Genomic DNA, 22836 nt, shown 5'->3' on the forward strand with positions numbered 1-22836 from the left:
GAGGAGTGAGAAGATTCACCAGACAGTGGAGACAGTGGAGAGAAGAACAGGCAGATCTACTGAACTACACTGCTAAGGGGAGCAGTGGGCAAGACAGGAGAGGTCTGCCGAACCATGTGAGTTGACTCCCTGACCGGGGACAGAACTCATGCTGAAGTGGCTGGTAGATAGCCTGATAGTGCTGAGACTTTAACCCCAAAGCCACCAGGGAGGCCCTGGCCTTTTTTTGACTCTAGTCACACACAAAGATGATCAATATTCTTGGGAATGGATATACAAATACTCAAAACATTTAATGAATACATATAGTAGTGTAAATATAAAACTGTGGAATAAGTTGTTAAGAGTCAAGATACATTAGATGAGATATAAAGTGGGATATTTTATTTTTTTATTTTTTTTAATTTAAATAATAAATTTTATTTTTATATTCCCCCATACAATTGCAAACCCCCCATTCTGACCCCAATCCCTCCCCTCCCACCCCCCAACCCCCAAAAAGTGTCTCTGGTTCATAGTTTTTTGTTGATTTTGATTTTCACTTTCTTATATTCATTTTCCTGGTCCCTTATTTAAGTTTTCTAGATTCCTGCTATGAGTGAGACCATCTGGTATTTTTCTTTTTGGCTTATTTCGCTGAGCATGATCCCTTCCAACGCCATCCATGTTGCTGCAAATTGCATGTGTTTATATAAAGTGGGATATTTTATACTCAAAGGATCGAGAATAGTATTTTAAAAAGAAAACTACGCAGCATTCTTCGAGTCTATACCTACAATGCTTGAGCAAGCAAACACACACACACACACACACACACACCACTACACCTATTTGTGTAAGCTAACAAATATTTATATATTTAACTATAGGTTTACTATGTATAACTAAGTTTTAGCAAGGTTCTTATGTTACTTAATCCTTTACGACTTACTGGGAACTCTTCAAGAGATCTTTAAAGAAGGTTGTTTTTCTGGGCTGATATGATTCTAATTTCACATCAAAGCAATGTTTTCTATCTGCATAAAATACTTATTTGTATGTGAATTAGTTACAAATTATGTCCAGACCCATGTTAGTAATGCTGCATTTATTCAGAAGATAAATTAAAAATTTCACATTTAATGCAGCATTAATGGTAGGTTCATATTTTATACATAAGATGGACAGTAGCAGTTTAATATGTCTTATCAACCCCTAAATTTTTGTATTAAGAAATGAAGTATCTATTTATCATGGTACCTATGAAAGTTTTAAGTCTTTACTAACTCAAAAGAATTTTTGCAATGTAATTCTGATTATAAAAAACTGGTAAAACTTTACTATGGAAACAGCAAAATACTTAATAAAATTAGTTCACTTAAAAGGAAGAAAGCGCAAAGTAAAATATAGTAATTTCTGTATGATACTAAGATACAGATTATATTTCAATGTATTATACAAATATCAATATATATATATTTTTTAAGATTTATTTATTTACACATGTAAGAGCTGGGGTACAGGTCAGAGATGTGGGGGGGTGAGAGGATTCACCAGAGACAGAGTAGGCAACAGAAAAGGCAGATTGACTGAAATACACTGATGAGGGGAGCAGCGGGCAAGACAGGAGAGATGTGCTGCTCCATGTGGGTTGCTCTTTGGCCAGCCTGGGATTGAGCTCATGCTGCAGAGGTTGCAGATTGCTTCTTAGTGCAGTACTTAACCCCTTGCACCACCAGAAAGGCCCGATATCAGTATATTTTAATGTGTTAAATTCAATACATTTTAGTTTTCTGTAAGTCTGTTTTCCTTGATTTTTAAAGGATTTTTTTTATTTTTCATAGTATACCAATAATGGCTTTGTCTACCATATGTTGCATTTCCCCCTTAAGCTTGTCATTTGTTTTTCCATTTGCTTTTAAAAATTTTATTTAGATAACACTGGTTTACAATGGATGTGATTATTGTTATTATTTTTTTAAAAATTTATTTATTTATTTATACAAGCACTGGGTACAGTCAGAAGCGCGGGAGGGTGAGAGAATTCACCAGAGCCAGAGCGGGGAGCAGAGCAGGCAGAAGGACTGAGGTACACTGCTGAGGGGAGCAGAGGGCGGCAGGAGAGGTCTGCGCACCACGTGGGACCCTCCTCCAGTGGCCGGGGAGCAGCTGGGGATCGAACCGCCGCTGCAGAGGCTACGAACTTCGCAACCCAGCGCTCAAAATGCTGCGCCACCGGGGAGGCCCAATTTATTATTATTAATATATATGTATTTTTAAAGATTTATTTATTTATGCATACAAGAACTGGGGTACAGGCCCGAGGTGGGGGGTGGGTGAGAGGATTCACTAGAGACAGAGTGGGGAGCAAAACAGGCAGACTGACTGAAATACACTGCTGAGGGGAGCAGCAGGCGAGTCAGGAGAGGTCTGCTGCGCCATGTGGGCAACTCCCCAGCTGGGGATCGAACTCGTGCTGCAGGGGCTTCTGACAGCTTCATAGGTTGTGTCTTAACCCCTTGTGCCACCAGGGAGGCCCTTATTATATATATTTTTAATGAAGTACCATTATTTTACATCCTTGTTAATTTTTTCACAATACAGAATTTTTCCTTTCATGTGTGGTCACTAGTTTTCCCACCACCAAAGCTCCCATACAACTTCACCATTGTAACAGTGGATTTAGGGGTCCAGGTCCACACTGTATTATGCTACTTTAACATGTTACATAACTTCAAAAAATTATTAATGAAAATATTTTATTTTCTCACTTCTAGTACTTCATGTAAAAAAAGCTGTTCACTCCAAGGTGGGCCCTTTTGTTTTAGATAAGAATATCAGGGACATTCTCTCTGATGGCGTGACATCAGAGAACTAAAAAGAAAAGCAGCAAGTAACACACATATGTAGGGCAAAACCATTGTGGGTAAAGGGAACATAAAAATAAACTATTCCTTTCAATATTAAACTCTCTTATTTCTATTTAACCATGTCAAGAACTTCCCGAACACAGCTGAAGAGTGGTAACATATTTGTTTTCTTTTTCTGTACTATTGTCAGAAAAGGGTTGTTATTAGTTTCATAAGATGAGCTGGCTAGTCTCCATATTTACCTATTTCTGCCACAATTTGTATTTAAAATTCATTTATATTAAATCTACAGGAAACAACTTAAGTGCTCACCAAGAGAGGACTGAATCAAGAAGCAGTATATCCACATAATGGAGTAGTATTCAGTCATAAGGAAGATGAAATGTTTGCATTTACAGAAAAACAAAGGGAGTGTGAGGGAATGATGTGTATCAAGGCAATTTAGAATGACAAATAATGGACATTTACATAGGAGATTCACTAAAAAATGAAGAGAGGTTTCTGAGGTTAAGTGGGATGAGGGAGGAAGAATGGGTCAAAAGGGCATAAGGGACAGAGGAGGGAGGGATGGGGAAAAGTTTAAAACCTAAACTAAGGTCATTTTGGTTGTGGAGTATGGGGTGTGGTAGGATATGTTTAGTGCAAACATCCAAATCTTGATATGAGGACATATTCCGCAAGCTGGGTTAAACCAAATAAAATAGAACTTCAACACTTGAGAACAGAACATAAAAAGCCTATTAGGTTGAGAATTGAAACAATAAGAGGACAGGTTTACAATTCCAATGAAAAGGTATCTGCTCTGATTCGGCAGCTTCTGGGTATAAGAACTTGAAAAATTGCAAGAATGAGAAATGATGTAAAAATATATATAAAATTGAATTAAAACACACACACACACACACACACACACACACACAAAAGAACTTGAAAAATTACTGAACTTTGTCTTCAAGTTTTTCCTACCTCAAATGAGGGGGAAAAATAGTGAAGACTGAATGAGATGGGACATGCTAAGTATGTAGTACGGTGCCTAGTATATAAGCACTGCTAACTGTTAGGTGGTTTAACTGTCTTCTGCTATTTAATGGCTAACTCTGGGGCCTGATTTTTACTCTTCTAAAGTAATCTTATTTGGGATTAAGGGTGCTGGATTCTTTTGAAATGCTAAAAAGCAAAACAAAAACCTCTATGATCGAGTTTTAACATTGAGTACTTCCTAAGATACTGTATAATTTTTTTGACTCATTTAGGTCAATTTTGCTCATTTGTAATTTTCGAGATTTAGTTCGTATTATTTGAAGATGCTAAATGTATTGACAATATTCTGGAAACCTAAGACAATCTTTGTTTGAATATATCCTCTAAGTCATTACTCCTTTTGTACTTGTTTTTGTCTTAAGACCCTCTCTAGGAATTATACATTCATTACAAGGGCTTCCTTTTTATAATTCATTTGGTTTTCCTTGTTTCTTGAGATGTATTTTTTCTCTTGTCATTTGAGTGGAATATTTTCTTCTCATTTAATAATAAAATAATTATAATTTGTCAGGGAATAATGATTTCTCATAATCTTTGTCTCTGTATTATGAACAGTTTTAAGAATTCCAATTCCACAGTTTATTGAATTACTTTACTGTGGCTACTCCTGTCTTTTGACATCACCACCCTGTGTGGTATCCATATGGACCACACAGCCTGCTGTGCCTCCAATCCTAGGAGCTATCTGTACAATAAAATTTGTTTTCCTGTGTCCCCTCATGTAGCTATATCTGACAACCTACACAGTACAATAAATTGTGTTATGGCTACACAATGGAATAGTATCCTGCAATGAAAATGAACCACAACTACATACATAGGCAAAATACAGTAGGAATCACTTGTGACTTAGTGAAAGACTTTACTGGTTACCAGAGGGAATAGGGGAGAGAGAGAGGAGATGGGAGGCAGATGGGGTACTGGCAGGGTGGTTTGGTGGAGGGTGAGTGGAACATGTGCACATAAGGAGGAGTAAAAACGTAATCCCCAAATTAAAAAAACAACAACAAAAACCCATACTGTTGGTGAGAATGTACACTGGTACAGCCACTATGGAAAACAGTATGGTGATTCCTCAAAAAATTAAGAACAGAATTAGCAAATGATCTATCTGTTCCACTTAAGGTTATTTGAAGAATATAAAAGCACTAATAAGAAAAGATATATGTACTCCTATGTTCATTGCAGTATTACTTAAAAAAAAGCTGATATGTACAAACAAGCTAAGTGTCCACAGATGGATGAAAGAATAAAGATGTGGTGTGTGTACAAACTAGAATATTAGTGATATAAAAGAAGAAAATCTTGCCATTTGTGACTACATGGATGAACCTAAAGGGTATTATACTAAGTAACACAGAGAAAGACAAATACCTTATGATTTTACTCATATGTAGAATATTAAAAAACAACAAACAACAAATAAAAACATATAGATACAGAAAAGAGATTGGTGGTTACCAAAAGGGGATTGGGATGTGGGCAAAATCGGTGAAAGGGTCAATTTTTTGGTGATGGATGGAAAGTAGATTCTGGTGGTGAACATGCTATAATGCATACAGATGTGGAATTACAATGTACTTCAATTTTTTAAAAAGTTATGATTTAGAGAGGTGATTGGGCAGTGACTGGAAGAGGGCATAAGAAGCCTTTTTGTGGTCCTGATATTGTTCTATTTCTTAACACAGAGGCAGTGTTCATTTTGTGAAAATGGATCAAGCTCTTTATGAAATGTGTACTTTTAATATAAAAGTTAATAAAGGTGGTATACACATTTAATAAAATGTGCACATAGAGCACATTATGCTAAGTGAAATAAGTCTGTCACAGAAGTACAAATACTGTATGATTTCAATTATATGAGGTGCCTAGAGAAGTCAAATTCATAAAAAGAAATCTTGGTGATCCCCAGAGGCTTTGGGGTAAAGGGGAACAGAAGTTGCTGAATACAGAGTTTCAGTTTTACAAGAGTATTAGAACTATATAAAGTTAAGTGCAAATCAGTGGTAAGGTAAATGGTCTGTAAGGGAACTTCTGTAAAGTATATGCACTTCGGAGTACAGATGTAGAGATAATTATATTGTCTAATCAGATATAAGGGGACTTAGCTTACAAAGGGGGAGGGAGGTCACACATCATACACTTTTAAAAAGTTCTTAGTTGTATTTAGGATAGTTATCAATTTTCATATTAAAACAAGTATTATAATTCTTTGATAATACACTGACTTAATCAACAAGGACAGTATTTTCTTGATTTTGAAATGGAAAAAACTAAAATATGAGGGAAAAATCTACTTCCTACATAATTTGAAACTACCTTATACAAGAAAGGTGAAATGTATTGGATGAAAAACATTTCATTTATATTTTTGCAGGTTAATTTTCATGTTAGAATCTCAATACACAAGTTTCAAATAAACAAAATAAAATCAGAAATTGTTAAATATTTATTTGACCTACCAATTTGCTCCCCTAAGATCAGGCACTGTTTTGGTACTGGAGCTCCAAATACCATACCCCGAAGTTTATCCATTGGAGGAGCTTTATTCTGAAGGCCCCCAAACTTTCCATTGCTTCGAATACGATCTCCATCTCTGGTTAGCAGTGTAGGACAGTGTGTAATTTTAACAACCTATTGTAAATAAATGATATTAATTAGTGAATCTATAAAACTTATTTTAAGTGTTATAAGAAAGGGGTAATCATTTAAGGGTTGTGAGATTAAAAATGACAAGATCATGGTAGTATTTTCACAAGATTAATATAAACTAGTAAAGTACAAGATGAACTTGGGGGAAAAAGCAGAGGGAGGGAGACGAATCAATTAAATCTTAAGTGTTAGTCTAAACTAGTGCAATGACATTGCATATAAAAAAAAAGTGAAATTGGCAGATTGGTAAGAATAGGGAAGATAGGGAGACAAGTCAGACAGCTTCTGTGCTTCTAAAACCCATGGCAGAATCAAATCAGCCTCACATGCTCAGTTTCCCTTGTTCAATTAAGTTTCTGGATGACAAAAGATAGCAAAATGAGATTAAGAGAATAATTTGAGGGTTGAGGGAGAATTAATAAAACCTAAGTTATGCAGAGGGAAGTAACAAAGGGTTAGTTGAGAATTAAATTCTTCAGAGAAGTGAGAGAATAAAAGAAAAATTTTGGATTAATACTGATGAACTTTAACAATGTTCTTTCAAAAAAGGTCTATGAAACATACAGAAATAAAATGCCTGACTTCATTGCTAAACAGAAAGTGGAATTCAAATGCAGTATATTTTCACTACCTTTTCCTCCCACCCCAACACACATGGAGAATAATAGGAGAGTTATGGAAAAAGCATCTTTTTGTATTCATCTGCTCTGGGACAGTCCTTTTCAAAGGAAATATAACAGTGTTAAAAATTTTTACATTCTGTATGACTCAGCAATTCTACTTCTAAGAATTTATTTTGTAAAAATAATCACAGATGTGACAATGTGCAATGAAACACTGTTATAGTAGTAAAAAAAATATGGTAGTGAAAAAAATAAATTACATAAATAATAGAAAATTCACATAATGAAAGAGAATGCATCTGTCAATAAATCACTGAAGAACATTATAATTCAACATGTAAAGATACCTAATCTAACCTAATCTTGGGGGTTAAGGAGTCTCTGAATTTTAAAATAGAATTTTTTTAATATAATCTTTTATTTTTATAAAAATAAATTATAAAAATAAAAAAATTAAATAAAACTTGTTTTTAAATGCAAAAGTACTGACACGAAATAGACAATCATGACTTGTATTCTTTTAATTCTAGATTATATTCACCTATTAAATTGGATACTTCAAAAATTTTTTTTTTCCACAAAATGGCAGTAAGGTACAATTTTGAAGAAAACTTGTGGTGGATTTTTTTTATGAAATGTGGCCTTTAATAAAACAAATAATCACACCTTACTGTCTTAAGTTTTATTGTGAATATTGTATGTTTTCTAAAAGTGAACAGTAACAATGAAAATTGGATTCATGTACAATCCATTTATTAGGATTTATTCAGGTGATGTTTTAAAGGCTTTAATACTGTATTATACACAACTCAAAACCACAGACTTGTCTAATGTATCGTGAAGTCTGATAATATGGGAATTGATTTCCATACCTCTGGAGGAAGGACAGTTTGGATCCCTTTTTATTCTGTATTCTGCAAATATTATTAGTACTATTAGTATTCTGCAAATACTACTTTTAAGGACAGTTTTTCAATTCTCAAAGTATCCTTTAATCATATGATTTTTACCTAAGCACTCTATTGGACAAAAAGGTCATGGGAGGTTTTGCATTTGCAGAGTCAGTGTGTGAACAACAGTTCCACAGCTCTGGGCAATATCTATTCATATCCGCTATCAGGATAGACAAAGGGTAGAAGCAAAAAGGGGTTGATAGACAGCATGAAGAATGAAGTAAGAGAGAGAGAGAGAGAGAAAAAAAAAAACAACAACTAGGAAAACCTAAGTTAAGCTCTGGAATGGTGTCTTCAAAAAGTCTTCTACCATTAGGTTCTTCAAGTATTGCCACTGACCCTTTTCTTCGCTTCTTTTGGCATTCTGATTAAACTTTTTTTTTTTTTTAGAGATTTTACATTCTACCTTCCTTGGCTCTTAATGTATTTCTCTTACATTCCTTCTCTCTGGGCTGCATTCTGAATAATTTTTCTGTCTTATTTTCTAATACACTAATTCTCTCTTGAACTGTTAAAGATGTCCAGTGACTGACTAATGTTTATTATGTCTTATTTTTAGATACTCTATTTGAGTTCTTCAAGTCAACTTGTTCTTTTATAATTTTTAATACTTTTATTTCTTAAACTACATTAAATGTATTTTTAAAATATTTGTTCATATGTTTGAAACGGAAATTATTTAATTTCTAAGAGAAAGATGAACTCCTCCAGAGATAATCTGTTTCTGCCAATCAGATATGTAAGGATAATACCAGTCCAGCACCATATGAAACCAATTGCTTACCTTGACAGTTTTTTTTTTTAAGAGATTTATTTTATTTATTTATGCATACAAGAACTGGGGTCCAGGCCAGAAGTGCGGGGTGAGAGGACTCACCAGAGACAGAACAGGGAGAACAGGCTGATTTACTGAAATACACTATGAGGGGAGTAGCAGGCAGGACAGGAGAGGTCTGCTACACTATGTGGGTAGCTCCCTGGCCAAAGATGGAACTCATGCCGCAGAGGCTGGTGATAGCTTGATAGTGCTGAGACTTTAATCCCTGCACCACCAGGGAAGCCTTTACCTTGAGGTTTTTAAACCATTCAAGTATTATGAACATAGACTGCAATTTGTTTATATTGAAGAATTCCCTAGGAAACCTGGTTTATTTATTTTATTTTCATTTTTTACTTAGTGTCACTTAATAGCTTTCTTGTGGTCACTAAAGGCACTTGGAATTGAGACAAAAGTGGCAGGTTTATTTCTTCACTCTTACTTATGCATTGCCCTTTAGGGGTTCCAATTTATTCAGAAAGACTCTGGGTAACACCCTGGGTTTTGTCTCCTACTCTATCAGTCTCTCAAGGGAGAGAAAAACTGATGCTCAAATTAATTTGACAAATGTTTTCAAGCCAAAATCTGCCTTTAATGTTCTGCTTATTTCTCTAAGTTCGTATCTTCACTTAGAATCCTTACTGTGTTAAAGCTCTCATCATTAAGATATATATCTTAGTGATATAGCCAGAAAGAGCGCTGTAAAATAGTTTTTTGGTTCACATCTACTAGCAATTTCTCTTTCTAAACTTACGAATCCATCTTCCACCATCCCAGTTCAAGCAGTCGACTTTGCAGCTAGCTAACACTACTTGGCTAAACCCCCAGAGATATGAGAACTAATACATTATTATTTAAAGCTATTAACTTTTGGAGTGTTTATTAGGTAACAAAAGATAGCGGAAATATTTATATTGCCAAACTGCCCTCCAAAGGTGTTACTGGTTGAATTTTGTTCCTCAAAATTCATACAATAAAATCCTAACCCTCATTTCTTCAGAACATGACATTATTTGAAAATAGGGTCTTTATACAGGCAACCAAGTTAAAATGAGATTATGAGATTGGGCCCTGATCCAAAGAGTAGTGTCCTTAGACAAAGATATGCACAGATGTGAATAAGCACATCTTTTCTGTTCCACCTACAAACCAAGGAGAGGGCCTGGAACAGAACCTTAGAAAGAACTGATCCTGCCCATACCCTGACTTTGGATTTTAAGCCTCTGGAACTGAAAATAAATGTCTATTGCCTAAGTTACCAGTTTTTTGTTACAGCAGCCCTACCTAATAAACAAAGGTCACACCAAATTACATTTCTATCAACATTACCTGATAATATTCTTTTTCCAATACTGTCATTGATAACATAATTCTGAGTTTTGAAAACAAGCTCATAGCCTAAAAATATCTCATTTTAATTTCTACCTTGGTCCATCCATTTATGTATTTTGCCCAACTTTATACTGCTTATAAATTTGTAGGATTTAAACTGGATTTGATGAGGTTATCTGCACATGTATCATAAAAAGAAATTTCTAATGTACTAAATTTTAAAAATACTTATTAAAATTAGAAATATAAGTTTAAAAAGAATTCAAAAATTCAAATGCATACCTCTTTTCTATAATGATTGGCAGCATCCAGATTATCCAAAATAATGGTGTCTCCTAACAGCATACCAAATACTAAAAAATTCAATAAACAAATTGAAAAAATAAGAACTACATATTAATAAAACTATCACTTATAAACCAAGTAAAAACATAAATTTCTGTATTAGACATTTGTATGTCTGGATCACAAATGTAACATCTGTATAAAATAAAGTCATCATAATGTTCTTTACCTGTTTCACAATGTTCTACATTATCTGGAAATGTTAACAAATCTCGGGCAAAGACTGGATCTCCAATGGGTTTAAAAAACAATTTTCCATTTCGGTAATGAGGTAGAGATCTGAACAAAAATTTTTAAAAGTGTTAAACAAATAGATATAAGTTTTTAATTAAAAAAATACAAAAAACCCCCCATGAATATACTGCATAAATTGTGATCATTTAATCAATTCCCATCCCACAAATGGTACTCCTATAAATATTATAACTTTAGAAATGAACACATATTTACCATATAAAATATCTGCTGGGTTTTATCTGTGTTACTCCCTCAGTCTTGTAATTGCTGCTTTATTTAACATGGAAAGGAGAAGGCAGCCCCGAAAGCCAGCCCTAAATGAGGATGCCAATGATATGACTGTTTCGTGTGAAGAGTAACCCTACAATGGATGAGGGAAGGGGCAAAGCCAAAGACTGAGACACATGTGAGGGAGGGTAATAAGCTCAGTAACCTGGCTCCCTGTCCTTCCCACTCAGTGTACAGAATGAGCAATTGAAACCCTGAGATAACAAAAGAATTCAAGAGATGAAAATTGGTGGGATACTGGGGTCATTCCCTTCCATATAGTACAGTTTCTCCTAAATCTTCAAGGTAGGAGTGCTGGGACTGGCAGGAAGTGTTGTGGGGACATGTGGCTATAGGAGTTAGTTAACTCAGTAAGACTAAGAGACACAATATCAAGGAAAGTACGGATAACCAGTTTTTAGAGCAAGCATTAGCTCTAAATAGCAAATTCATATTTTCCCTAAGTCAAGGATTCTTAACTTAGTCTTCAGGAAAGGCTTCTAAAAGGGAAAATTATTCGCACAAAAAGTATATCATATTAACAAAAAATTATGATCTGACAGGATTTCCTATATTGTTTAAAAATAACTGCTAACACAGAGCGGGAAATTTTAGAAGTAGATGGATGAGTTCAACTTTCAGTTGCAGCCTCAATTTACTTCTAGATTATAAAATGAAATGTTAGTTTAATATCCCAGCCAACCCTTAATATGAGTTCCACCCTTCTTCAGGTCCCATTCCTACCCAACTATAGGCCTTTCTTGTTTAGGAATATGGAAAACTATTGTTCAAAACGCTGCCACACATTTTAATATTTATTTTGTTATGATTTCCTTTTAATGTTTTAAGGTGAATTTTAAAAAAAGTTAGAATCAGAGTTCACATAAAATATTTTAAAATTTAGATTAAATTAAATTGCTTGCACATTATCTAAATTATATTTTTAAAAAAAGTAAATGAGGAAATAATTACGTAAAGAAACCAGACTTATATTAAAGTAAGGATTAAATATCCAAAATCAGATGGTCTCTTACATTTCAACTTTGCTATGGGCAGTTCTAACAGAGATCCTGTCTACCTAAATAATGACTGTTTATTTTCATAAGACAATGAATAAGACAAAAGACAACCTTCTTGTTGCAAAGACCAAAATTTTGCTTTGGGTTTGTGTATGCATATATGATCAAATACACTACAATACTGATCTTAGTAAAATATGCACATTTCTGATGAAAACAAAAATAATGTAGGTAATTGGAGTCACTTCTCAGTTTGTTCAAGGTATCTTTAGAAAAATTATTCTTAAATTTGGCATGTTGATAAAAAATAGAAAATATATTTCAAAATAATCATTAATTTTGCTTTTTCCTAACCTTTTCCAATCTGGAAGAGTCTTCTTATAAATAGAATCAAGGGGCAACACTTGCTGACGACCTTGGGTTTCATCATAGATACGACGTGCAGCATCAGTGGTTAAGGTGACTACACAATCCATGTCACTTGCCAGATGCCAAGAAATAACCATTGCAGCTCTATCATCTTCAATTTGTGCTAGGTGTGCAATCTATAACCCATTTTTAAAAAATTAAGCAAAAACTATTAAGTATATATGAATTTGATCTTAAATAATTTTAAAAGCCCAATTCTAAACAGCAAAACACTTTGCTAAATGAGCTTATTAAAAAAAATCTTCAAGGTGTAAAAACTTACTGACTTGAATATATCAAACTATTTCGTTGTTAAATTTTGGAAAAACTGTTTCACAGATAATTCTAGTAAATTTTGCAAATGAACAAATAAAAAATATAGAATATTATCAGCAATTAAATGATATACATTTTTTCAACATTTGATAAAAATAATCACAAAATACCTTTAGGTAACATATGTATACAATAAAAAACCATAATTTTATACCATACCCTTCTAAGTAGATGTTTTATTTTAATATTATAGTATTTTTCAAATCTAAATGTCACAAATAAGAATGGTTTCTTATGCTTCTAAGAATTAGTGTAAATACTTTGCTATTTACAAGCATTCTTGCTCAATGTTCAACAAGGGTGAAATTTTGTGGACACTAAAGAAACTCATTCATTGCACTGCTATGGTTACATCTACCCATTTTTCATACCTGATCTGGATGTAAAAACCCACCCTGGCAACGAAAATGCATGTCACTGTTAGAAACATGGTAATGATCTATTCTTGTATTTCAATTATCTAGAAATTAGTGGTAGAAAAGAAAAGAAACATAAAGAGAAACTGTATTACATGTAAATAAAGAGAAAAAAATGTTCTACCCAACAAAGAAAGGATTAGTAGAGGCAAATCAAACTGCATGACCCTCATTCGATTTACAAACACCAGTGTTAAGACAGTTGCCCATTTTGTGGTAGCTCACAAGCACTTTCATTTTATTACTGGGCTAATTATTTTTATTTTTATTTATTTAAAAAGATTCATTTATTTATGCATACAAGAGCTGGGGTACAGAACAGGCAGATTGACCTAAGTACACTGCTGAGGGGAGCAGCAGGCGAGGCAAGAGAGGTCTGCTGCGCCATGTGGGTTGCTCCCTGGAGGGCTGAGGATTGAACCTATGCTGCAGAGGCTGTGGATTGCTTCACAGTGTGGTGCTTATCCCTTGTGCCACCAGGGAGGCCCTGGGTTAATTATTTTTAAATGAAGATATGACTGAAGCTCTTATTATACTCCTTAACATTGTACTTTCTCCTTAAACTTCTAGGAGTAAAACACTATTCAGTGTATTCAGTACTGTTTAAAGCTTTCTAAACCATGCATTCCCGGGCCTCCCTGGTGGCGCAAGGGTAAGCACAGCACAGCACCAGCACAGCGAACCTATCTGAAGCCTCTGCAGCATGAGTTCGATCACTGGTCGGCCAGGAAGCTATCTACATAGTGCAGCAGACCTCTCCTGTCTTGCCTGCTGCTCACCTCAGCAGTGTATTTCAGTCAATCTGCCTGTTCTGTTCTCTGCTCTGTCTCTGGTGAATCTTCTCACCGTGCTCCCCGCCCCCCCCCACCTGTACCACAGTTCAGGTATGCATAAATAAATAAATCTTTTTTTAAAAGATTTATTTATTTATTTATTTATACATACATACATACATACATACATACATACATACATACAAGCACTGGGTACAGTCAGAAGCACGGGAGGGTGAGAGAATTCACCAGAGCCAGAGCGGGGAGCAGAGCAGGCAGAAGGACCGAAGTACACTGCTGAGGGGAGCAGCGGGCGGCAGGAGAGGTCTGCGCGCCATGTGGGACCCTCCTCCGGTGGCCGGGGAGCAGCCGGGGATCGAACCGGCGCTGCAGAGGCTGCGGGCAGCTTTGCAACCCAGCGCTCAACCGCTGCGCCACCGGGGAGGCCCAATAAATAAATCTTAAAAATAAAATAAAACATGCATTTGCTTTTTTTTAAATTTGTGTGCCATAGTCAATGTTTGGTTCTTTCGAGCTTTACTATTTTTATAGCTTTTTTGAATGTATGTTAATTATTTTCATGGACATTATTTCCTCACTTAGGGATGAGAGATAAATGGCATTTAAAAAAAAGGAATATTGATGGGATATCAAAATATTTGGAGTAGGAGGAAAAGACTAAAATATCCAAGTTAATTGAAGTATTCTTGAAGTTAAAAGTATTGTAAGATCTGGGTGAAATCTTTACTCCTCTCTTACTATATTTCACATGATAATTCCAGATTTAGGGTAGAACTTTTTTTTAACATTTTTTTTATTTATACAAGAACCGGGATACAGGCCAGATGTGCGGGAGGGTGAGAGGATTCACCAGAGACAAAGCGGGGAACAGAACAGGCAAACTGACTGAAACACACTGCTGAGGGGAGCAGCAGGCGAGAAAGGAGAGGTCTGCTGCGCCATGTTAAGTATCTCCCTGTCGGGCCAGGACTCAACCCGCACCGCAGAAGCTGCAGACATCTTCACAGTGCTGCACTCAACTGCCTGCGCCACCAGGGAGGCCCTAGGGTAGAACTTTTTTAAAAAGAAATAACGGGACAGATTAAGCATGATTTTGAAGGGGTGGAAAAATTTCCCCTGCTGATTAGAAAAGTTTCTTCCTGAGAGGGCAGAGGGGAAACTGTATTAAATGAGATTCTAAAGGTTTCCCCCACATTTTCAAATTACATGAGAAATATTTGGATGGAAGACTTTAAAACATATCTTCAGCTGTAATTTACTTTATATTGAGCAAGAATTTTGTATCAAGGGAAATACAAAAATGTGGAATATTAGCACCTAAAGACCTGTCAGTTAATTACAGATATCTGTAAGCTTCAAATCATAGGGCTACTTATTTATATAAATTAGTTTTCAGAAATAACAATTAAAAGCACATATGTTTTCCAAATTATGAATTTACATTCTTAATTTTTATTTTTTGTTCTCTAGTTTATGAAATTACATTCTTAATTTTTCAATTTTATTATTTGGGGTTCGTATAATAGCATAATATGGTTCCAGTAGTAAACACTGCTATACACTTTTAGAGTAACCATTGCCTGCTATTTTCAGTGACTAGCTTGTGCTGTTAGGGAACAATTCACTGAAAAAAACTACATAGGCTTTGTAGTCAGAGAGACCTTGATTTTAGCTAAGTTTTGCCGTTGGCCGCATACTGACAAGTTATTTAAGTTCTCTGAATCTCAATTTCCTCATGTAAAAACTGAAAAATACTATAAAAAGCTCAGAGTAGTTGTGAAAGCAGAATGATGAACACAGGCAATAAAAAACGGACTAACAGTAGACTTTGGGGTCAGAGCAGATGGGGCTGAGTGCTGGCTCAGTCATTTGCTTATGTGAACTTCATGTTCAGCGAAATAAGCCAGAAAGAAAAAGAAAAATACCGGATGGTCTCACTCATAGCAGAAATCTAGAAAACTTAAATAAGGGACCAGGAAAAAGAATAACTATAAGAAAGAAAATATCAAAATCAACAAATAACTATGAACAAGAGACACTCTATGGGGGGGAGGGGGGCAGGGAAAGGAGGGCTTGGGGTAAAAATAAAGGGGTTGTAATTGTATGGGGAATATAAAAATAAAATTTAAATTAAAAAAATAAAAAATAAAAAAATAAAATTAAAAATTTTTTTTTAAACTTTCTGTACCTCTGTTTCAGTTTCTTCAATTTTAAAATGGAGGTACAAGCAGAAAGCTGAGATTAGATGCATATTAAATGGAAAACTAACAAATAAAACACACATACATATATTACAAACCTTAATACTACTAATAACTAGATAAGTTATGAGAAAAAGCAAGAAATTACAAAAGACAGAGAGAATTGAAATCTAAACAGCTTACTAACAAAAAAATTTTATATAAATGTTCAGGAATGAATATGGCAGAATAAAAATGAAAATATAATTCATCTGAAATAAAGTAAAACCAAAGAAGGAAAGAATATAAGAAAAATGGCAATCTTTCCCTTAGCAGTAAATATTTTTTTGTTTGCTGATTTTTCTGAAGTCCTAGCAGCACCCCTGAGAGTGTTCTAACATTAAACTCAAAACTCAGAAAAACTCTTATCTTTCTCTCTCTTTTGTTATTTTATTAATGTTTGAGTCACATGTAAAGGTTTTGGCTACCTGTAAAACCATATGACACAAAAGCATCTCTAAGCAGACAAGACTTAAACAAAAACCGGTTTCTTTCACAGCCCTTAGTAGTTACAAGACTTAATGGGATTAATTAGGGATTTCAGTTTTAAATTGTACCAAATCCAATTATGTCAATAGGGAAAGTAATTGTTGGAAGAAATTATAAGATGTAAAGAAAATGCGTTGTTATAATGTGATTTTAAACAAAACAAGATATAAACTGTACTGCCTCTTAAACGGATAAAACATTTACAAACCTTCCCCAAAACATCTCCACTGCCTTTAGTATAGTTAGGAAGAGTACATGATCTTCTAGGTTTTTTCTTTAGTTCTTCCTGTTCTGACATCTTTTTTTTCAAAAGTGTTTCAATGTGTGGCATCTATAATTTATAAAGAAAAATCAACAAGGCCAATTATTCTCATACCAGGAAGCCCATAATGATAGCAGAGAGAAAAATCAACTATTTGGATATCATAAGAGCATAAATTTAATAAGTACTTTAAAAAGAATTAAATTACTTTAAAAGAATGAGGTTATAGTAATATTGCTAAAGCTATTTAATGAAGCTATTGCTTCATTGAATTTTTTTATCCTCATTAAGAAACACATAACCTATAATTGAACTTTTCTTCAAAACTGAATTATAAAAAAAAAAAAAAACCTGAATTACATACAAGAACTTTTAAAAAATCTATAGTTACCTTTTCATTTTCTCTGCCACCATATATACATCAGTTATTATTAATTGTACTTATTGATGTCATTACATTAGAAATACAAACTGAAATTCTTTAAAAAGGAATTCTGTTAGCCCCTTTTAATGTCTAGAAAGTAACGACTATAATCCATGCATGTCTTGGTACCCAAAAACAACAGTGCTTATAACTTTCCTAATAAAATATGGTTAAAAAGAGTATTTACTAGAATTTAATGAAAAAAAAAAAATCTTTGAAACTTACCTGTTGTGCTGTGGGAATGTCTATATTATGTGTTTTTAGTTCATTTCGCAGCTGAGTCTCTCTTAATTTTGCTTCTTCAACTTGGCCTAAAATTATAAACAAGAAAAAAAAAAATCAATTGGCAAAAGAGCCCCTAAAAAAGATGTAACATTGCCCTGCAAACTCCAAGTGATCTTAGATAAGTTTAGTCCTAATCCATGCGACTCTACATAATTTATACATAATTGCATAAGGTTTTTCCAAATATGACTTTATAAAGATAACTTCTGTGCTACAAATGATGTATTCTCTGATTAGTCTACTTAATTTCTTTATCCTCTAAACATCCTTTATGCCAGGTAGCTATATAAAAGTGAGTTCTTTGAAACAAGCTTTCATATTTTGTTGGTTAACAGATGAAAAATTTAACTATGTAATTAATATGAAACAAAAAGTCACAGCAGAAAAATCTGATGAACAGAAGAGAGGATAGAGAACAACTCAGCAAGTATCTTAGTAGCATATAAACATTAGCAGTAGTAAACATTTTATATACTGATAAAGTTCCACATTTCATTATCAATATTATGCTTACTTCTAATACCTGTATAGAGCGACACATTATAGATATTTCAAGTAAAATACACACATTATGCATGTGGGCTTCATGAGTCACACTAAAAATTAAATTACACATTATTCCCTTAGTGATACTGCTATCCCGTAACATTTGCCAGAAACCAGAGCTAAATATAAACATCATTAAGTCAAAAATCTTAAGTTTCAGGGTCAGGTATCTAATAAAAAAACTTCAGATTAGGGTAAGCAATATTTAAAATGAAGGAATATTCATCTTAAGATGATCAAATGACATAATATAAACAATTAGGGCTACTTTCCTGAAGTGTTCTGCTGTTTATCGGTGGTCCAGGAAAAGTAGACATGTTTATTTCTCATATTGTCACCATTCTCCAAAGCATAAATTTAATTATTTTTGAATACGGAATGACTTACACTTCATTTCATCAACAAGCTGTTTGCTGGCTTCAAATAAACTTCTATACATAATAATAGACTTTGATAACTGGTCCTTTTCTTTTGTAAGTGCTGCCATTTGTTGCTGCTTCTTAACATCTAAGAAAAAACATTCAGATAATTTACTTTAAAATTATGATTTTTTTTTCCAAAATGTCATAACATGATTAGATAGCAAAAACAAGGTTATCTAAAGTGCCACAAAATTAGAGATGAATGCTCTGGCTTTCTAGAAACTTACCATTGTAAAACATAAATGGTAGAATATATGGTTCTAATGTTCTTGATAAAGCTGGTAGCCGAGGCTCAAATATAATAAAATATTCAGTACTATCCCTTCCCGGACTGTTTTCTGACAGCACTAGACTCTGCATAAAGAAAAGAGAAGGAAGAAAAAACAATATTTGTCAATATATGAATGTTATCTCACTATACTCTGCTTTCAAATAAATAATTTTTAAAGACAGAAGACACTGACTGATTCTTAAGATTCATGAAATACTCTTATGAAAACATCACCAGTACCACTGGAAATATAAACTTTTTACCTTTTAGTATTGATCTGAAAAGCTAATGAGCCTGCCAATAAAAAGCTTATGCAAAAGTTATGAATAATAGAAAATTACAAGTTATCTTTTCCTTCAGCCCAGAAATTATCAATGGTTACTGATATCTTAACCTGCAAAATCTTCTTGATTTCAACCTGTAAGTTGAAGCAGTGTAGAACAGCGATAGTGTGAAAGTCATAAAAACATTCATAAAGAAATGCCCAAAGCCCAATGCTGAGTTTTAAGTTACAGTGTTACCATGGAAGTAGAACCACCAGTCCCAGGTGACAGAACAAGAGGTCATGAAAAGCTCTAAAGATTTGTTTTTGCTTTTTAATTGTATTTTCTTCATTAATGTAAATACATTAAAAAAAACTTTTGATGTACTTAAAAATCAGAACATTTAGGTAGCAAATAATGAAATTTAAATATTTGTATCCTAAATGATTTTTTCAGAGTCCTAAAGGAAACGATATATACTGTGTTTTATTTTTCAGACTATAGTAATACAATTCATAGATGGAGAAGTAGGAATTTAAAAAATTTAAATCAATAATATATTATAAAACAATCCACAAAATAATAAAATTTTAAGTTATAATTTAACAATTTTTTTCCAAAAGAATACAGAATACAAAGCCCACCAGCAAGCCAACCCCCAACCCCACTTAGTTTCTGAAAGCTGTTACATGATGATAAACATATAAAAACAAATACTTTTTGAATTATAACAAGATAACATACACTTTATACTTCAACAATGTTTTTAGCACCGCATGATTTGATCAACTGAAGTGAATGTGTAGGTACCAATTTTTTAAAATTATGTATCGTATAAACTACACAATATCCTTTCTTGAGTGATGAAACATTTTGCTTAAAATTATTTAGTCATTAAGCTACAGTGAAGGAAATACCTTTCAATACTTCTTTGTTGTTCTCTAGACAATGAGAAATATAATGACTAATTAAAACAATTATTTTGATAGGTAGTATCAAGTTTCTCTTCAAAATGGCTGTATCAATTTATCCTCTAACCATTAGTGAATATGAATATTTAGTTCCCCTGATGCTGGCCAATATTTTTTCTAAAAAGATGGATTAAAGATAGCTAGTCATTATTATCTTAACTAGCATAGTCCTGATTAGTAATGAGGTCACGTTTCTTCTTTATTGGTCATTTATACTTTCACTTCCATTAATTGCCTGCTCATTCTTCAGCAAGTAATTTTTCTATCTACATAGTCTTTTTCTTATCCTGTTGTGGTCTTAAAAAATGTCTTACAATAATCCTCTACCATGCAACAACGTGTATGTATAGATATGAAATGATACAACAACAATTTTACCTAACTTATCTTTAAATACTTTTCCATTTCTATTATAGAATTATGTGATTTCCACACAGACATCATTCAATATCAACAATTATCAGCACATTGTCACTGTTCTTTTGTTTATGATATGCTTATGGTATGAAGTTTTAACATTTTATATTAAATTAAAAAATCTTTTCCTTTAACTCTTGACTAAGGAGGACTTTAAGTTTTGTAATTTGTAATCTCTGATACACAGTTTAGCAAGAAAAAAGGACATGTAAAATTATGGAAATAAAGGGAATTAGAGTCCAAAGTTGAATCCAGGTATAAAGAAGAATTTGTGATATGAAAAATGAACAAATAAATGTACAGCAGAATGAAACTTAAGACACCTATTTCAGAAATTTCCTGATCAAGTAGGTAAATAAAGAATTTGAATAACAGTTAACAAACTTGAGTAATTATAAGAGTGTATCTTTAAAGAAAACATGTTCTTTTCACATAAATATTAAACATTTTACAAATGCAGACTGTGCTTTGGGTCAGTGTTTCCATAAATGTCTTTAATGATAAGAATTGCATGCTTGCTACAAATTAAATTCCAAAGACTCCTTGTCCCAGACCTACTAAGTCAATATGGATCAGGAGCCAAGTAGGACTTGGCTTATCCAGTGTTAGAAATATTTGGTGGAGAGTCACATGCAACATGAAGCTTAGATTATATATATAACTACAGGGGGATAGTTTAAGTCACTATCTTAACTTCAGAAGGTTATAGAGCAGGATTAGCACTTTCAAATGCCTACAGGAAGGCCAAGGAAACAACATAGGTAAAAAGGATATAGGTAAAGTGAACTAGATGTATTCTTGCAACAAAATACACTTTGTTAAGTGCAACATGTCTTCCCCTTCCTTTGTTGTTCAACATGTAGCTCCCTTTACCTAATTAGTGTTAGGCACAAGAAAATTTCACTTTACTTTCCCCTATAATAAAAATAAAAGAATATGTGTGAATATAAGTATCAACTGGGAAATCCTGCTGCCATAAGAGAAATTTGGCTCAGTATTGCCATGTCTTTCAGATTTATCCAAATAATTCAGAAGCACAGATCTTTACACAAAAACTCCAAAACTTTAAATATGGAAACTAATTAAAATGGAAATACAATAATGGCAGGTCATTTCTAGACTGACAAGTCTCCTTATAGGATAGGTGCAAAATGACAGGCTTCCTGATTATAAGCCTAATGTTATTAAAATGTTATATTAGCACTGGATTAGATATAGATGAACAATGAAAACAATAACAACAACAAAAAAAGGTGGTAACATTTAAATTTATTGAAACAGGAAGAATTATTCAATAAACAGACCCAAAATTCAGTTAATGAATTTCAAAAAAGTTAAAAACACAACTCAGACAAATCAAAGCACTGTGAGTATACACCTTTCTCCATCCTAATATAAAGCTAAAATCTAAAAGAAAACTAAGCAAAAAATATTCATATACAAAAGAACATTAATAGCTTTAATATATACAGAACTAAAGAACATTCCAAAAGAAAAAGAATCAAGGACAATCCTACAAAGACCAAAATCATGAAAAATATTCATCTTACTACTAATAAAGAAAATATTCTTTTAAATCTAGTGAACATGGTGAACATTTTAAAACATTCATATTCAGGACTGGTAATAATATGATTATTATTATTATAATTATAATATATATGTGTATAATAATATGTGTATAATATTATAATTATACACATACTCCTCATGGGAATATAAACTGAAAGTACTGGCAATACTACCAAAGGGCTTAAAATTAGAATGTATATATACACCAAGTCTACTTCTAGCAATTTCTTAAAGAAAGAATTAGATATACGGAACAGGATATACAAACAAGAAAGGCAAGGGAAGCACTGTTGATAAAAACAAGCTTTGAAAAGAAAATTTTCACTTAGGACAGATAAACTGTGGTCATCAATATGATGCAGGTTTATACTTACTGGTAAAGATCAAAGTGTGTTAAATAGGGTGGTTTTTTTTTTTTTTTTTTAAATAAAAGCAGAGTTCTATTAATACCATTCAATCTTCCCTACGTGTAAATGAATCACATATGCACAAATCACCTGTGCTGTGTTAATATATGTCAAGAAAAATCTGAAAGGTTATCACTAATATGAGTAATCATTGTTACCTCTGAAAAGTGAATACAGT

The 22836-nt window shown here is 33.3% G+C and overlaps 1 protein-coding gene across 1 annotated transcript in view; it reads right to left on the bottom strand.

Annotated features, from left to right (window-relative positions):
* SMCHD1 (structural maintenance of chromosomes flexible hinge domain containing 1) overlaps positions 1 to 22836 on the bottom strand; it is a gene marked incomplete at both ends in the record, with an annotated part of 136842 nt that overhangs the window by 8696 nt on the left and 105310 nt on the right. The window contains 8 exons of the mRNA XM_084252786.1: positions 6353 to 6524; positions 10550 to 10620; positions 10782 to 10891; positions 12490 to 12680; positions 17027 to 17149; positions 17730 to 17815; positions 18723 to 18842; positions 18985 to 19111. Of these exons, the coding sequence (XP_084108912.1) occupies positions 6353 to 6524; positions 10550 to 10620; positions 10782 to 10891; positions 12490 to 12680; positions 17027 to 17149; positions 17730 to 17815; positions 18723 to 18842; positions 18985 to 19111 (1000 nt within the window). The remainder of the gene's footprint in view (positions 1 to 6352; positions 6525 to 10549; positions 10621 to 10781; positions 10892 to 12489; positions 12681 to 17026; positions 17150 to 17729; positions 17816 to 18722; positions 18843 to 18984; positions 19112 to 22836) is intronic.

Source organism: Talpa europaea (genome assembly GCF_964194135.1).
Source record: "Talpa europaea genome assembly, chromosome: 13".
In the NCBI taxonomy this organism is placed as follows: Eukaryota; Metazoa; Chordata; class Mammalia; order Eulipotyphla; family Talpidae; genus Talpa; species Talpa europaea.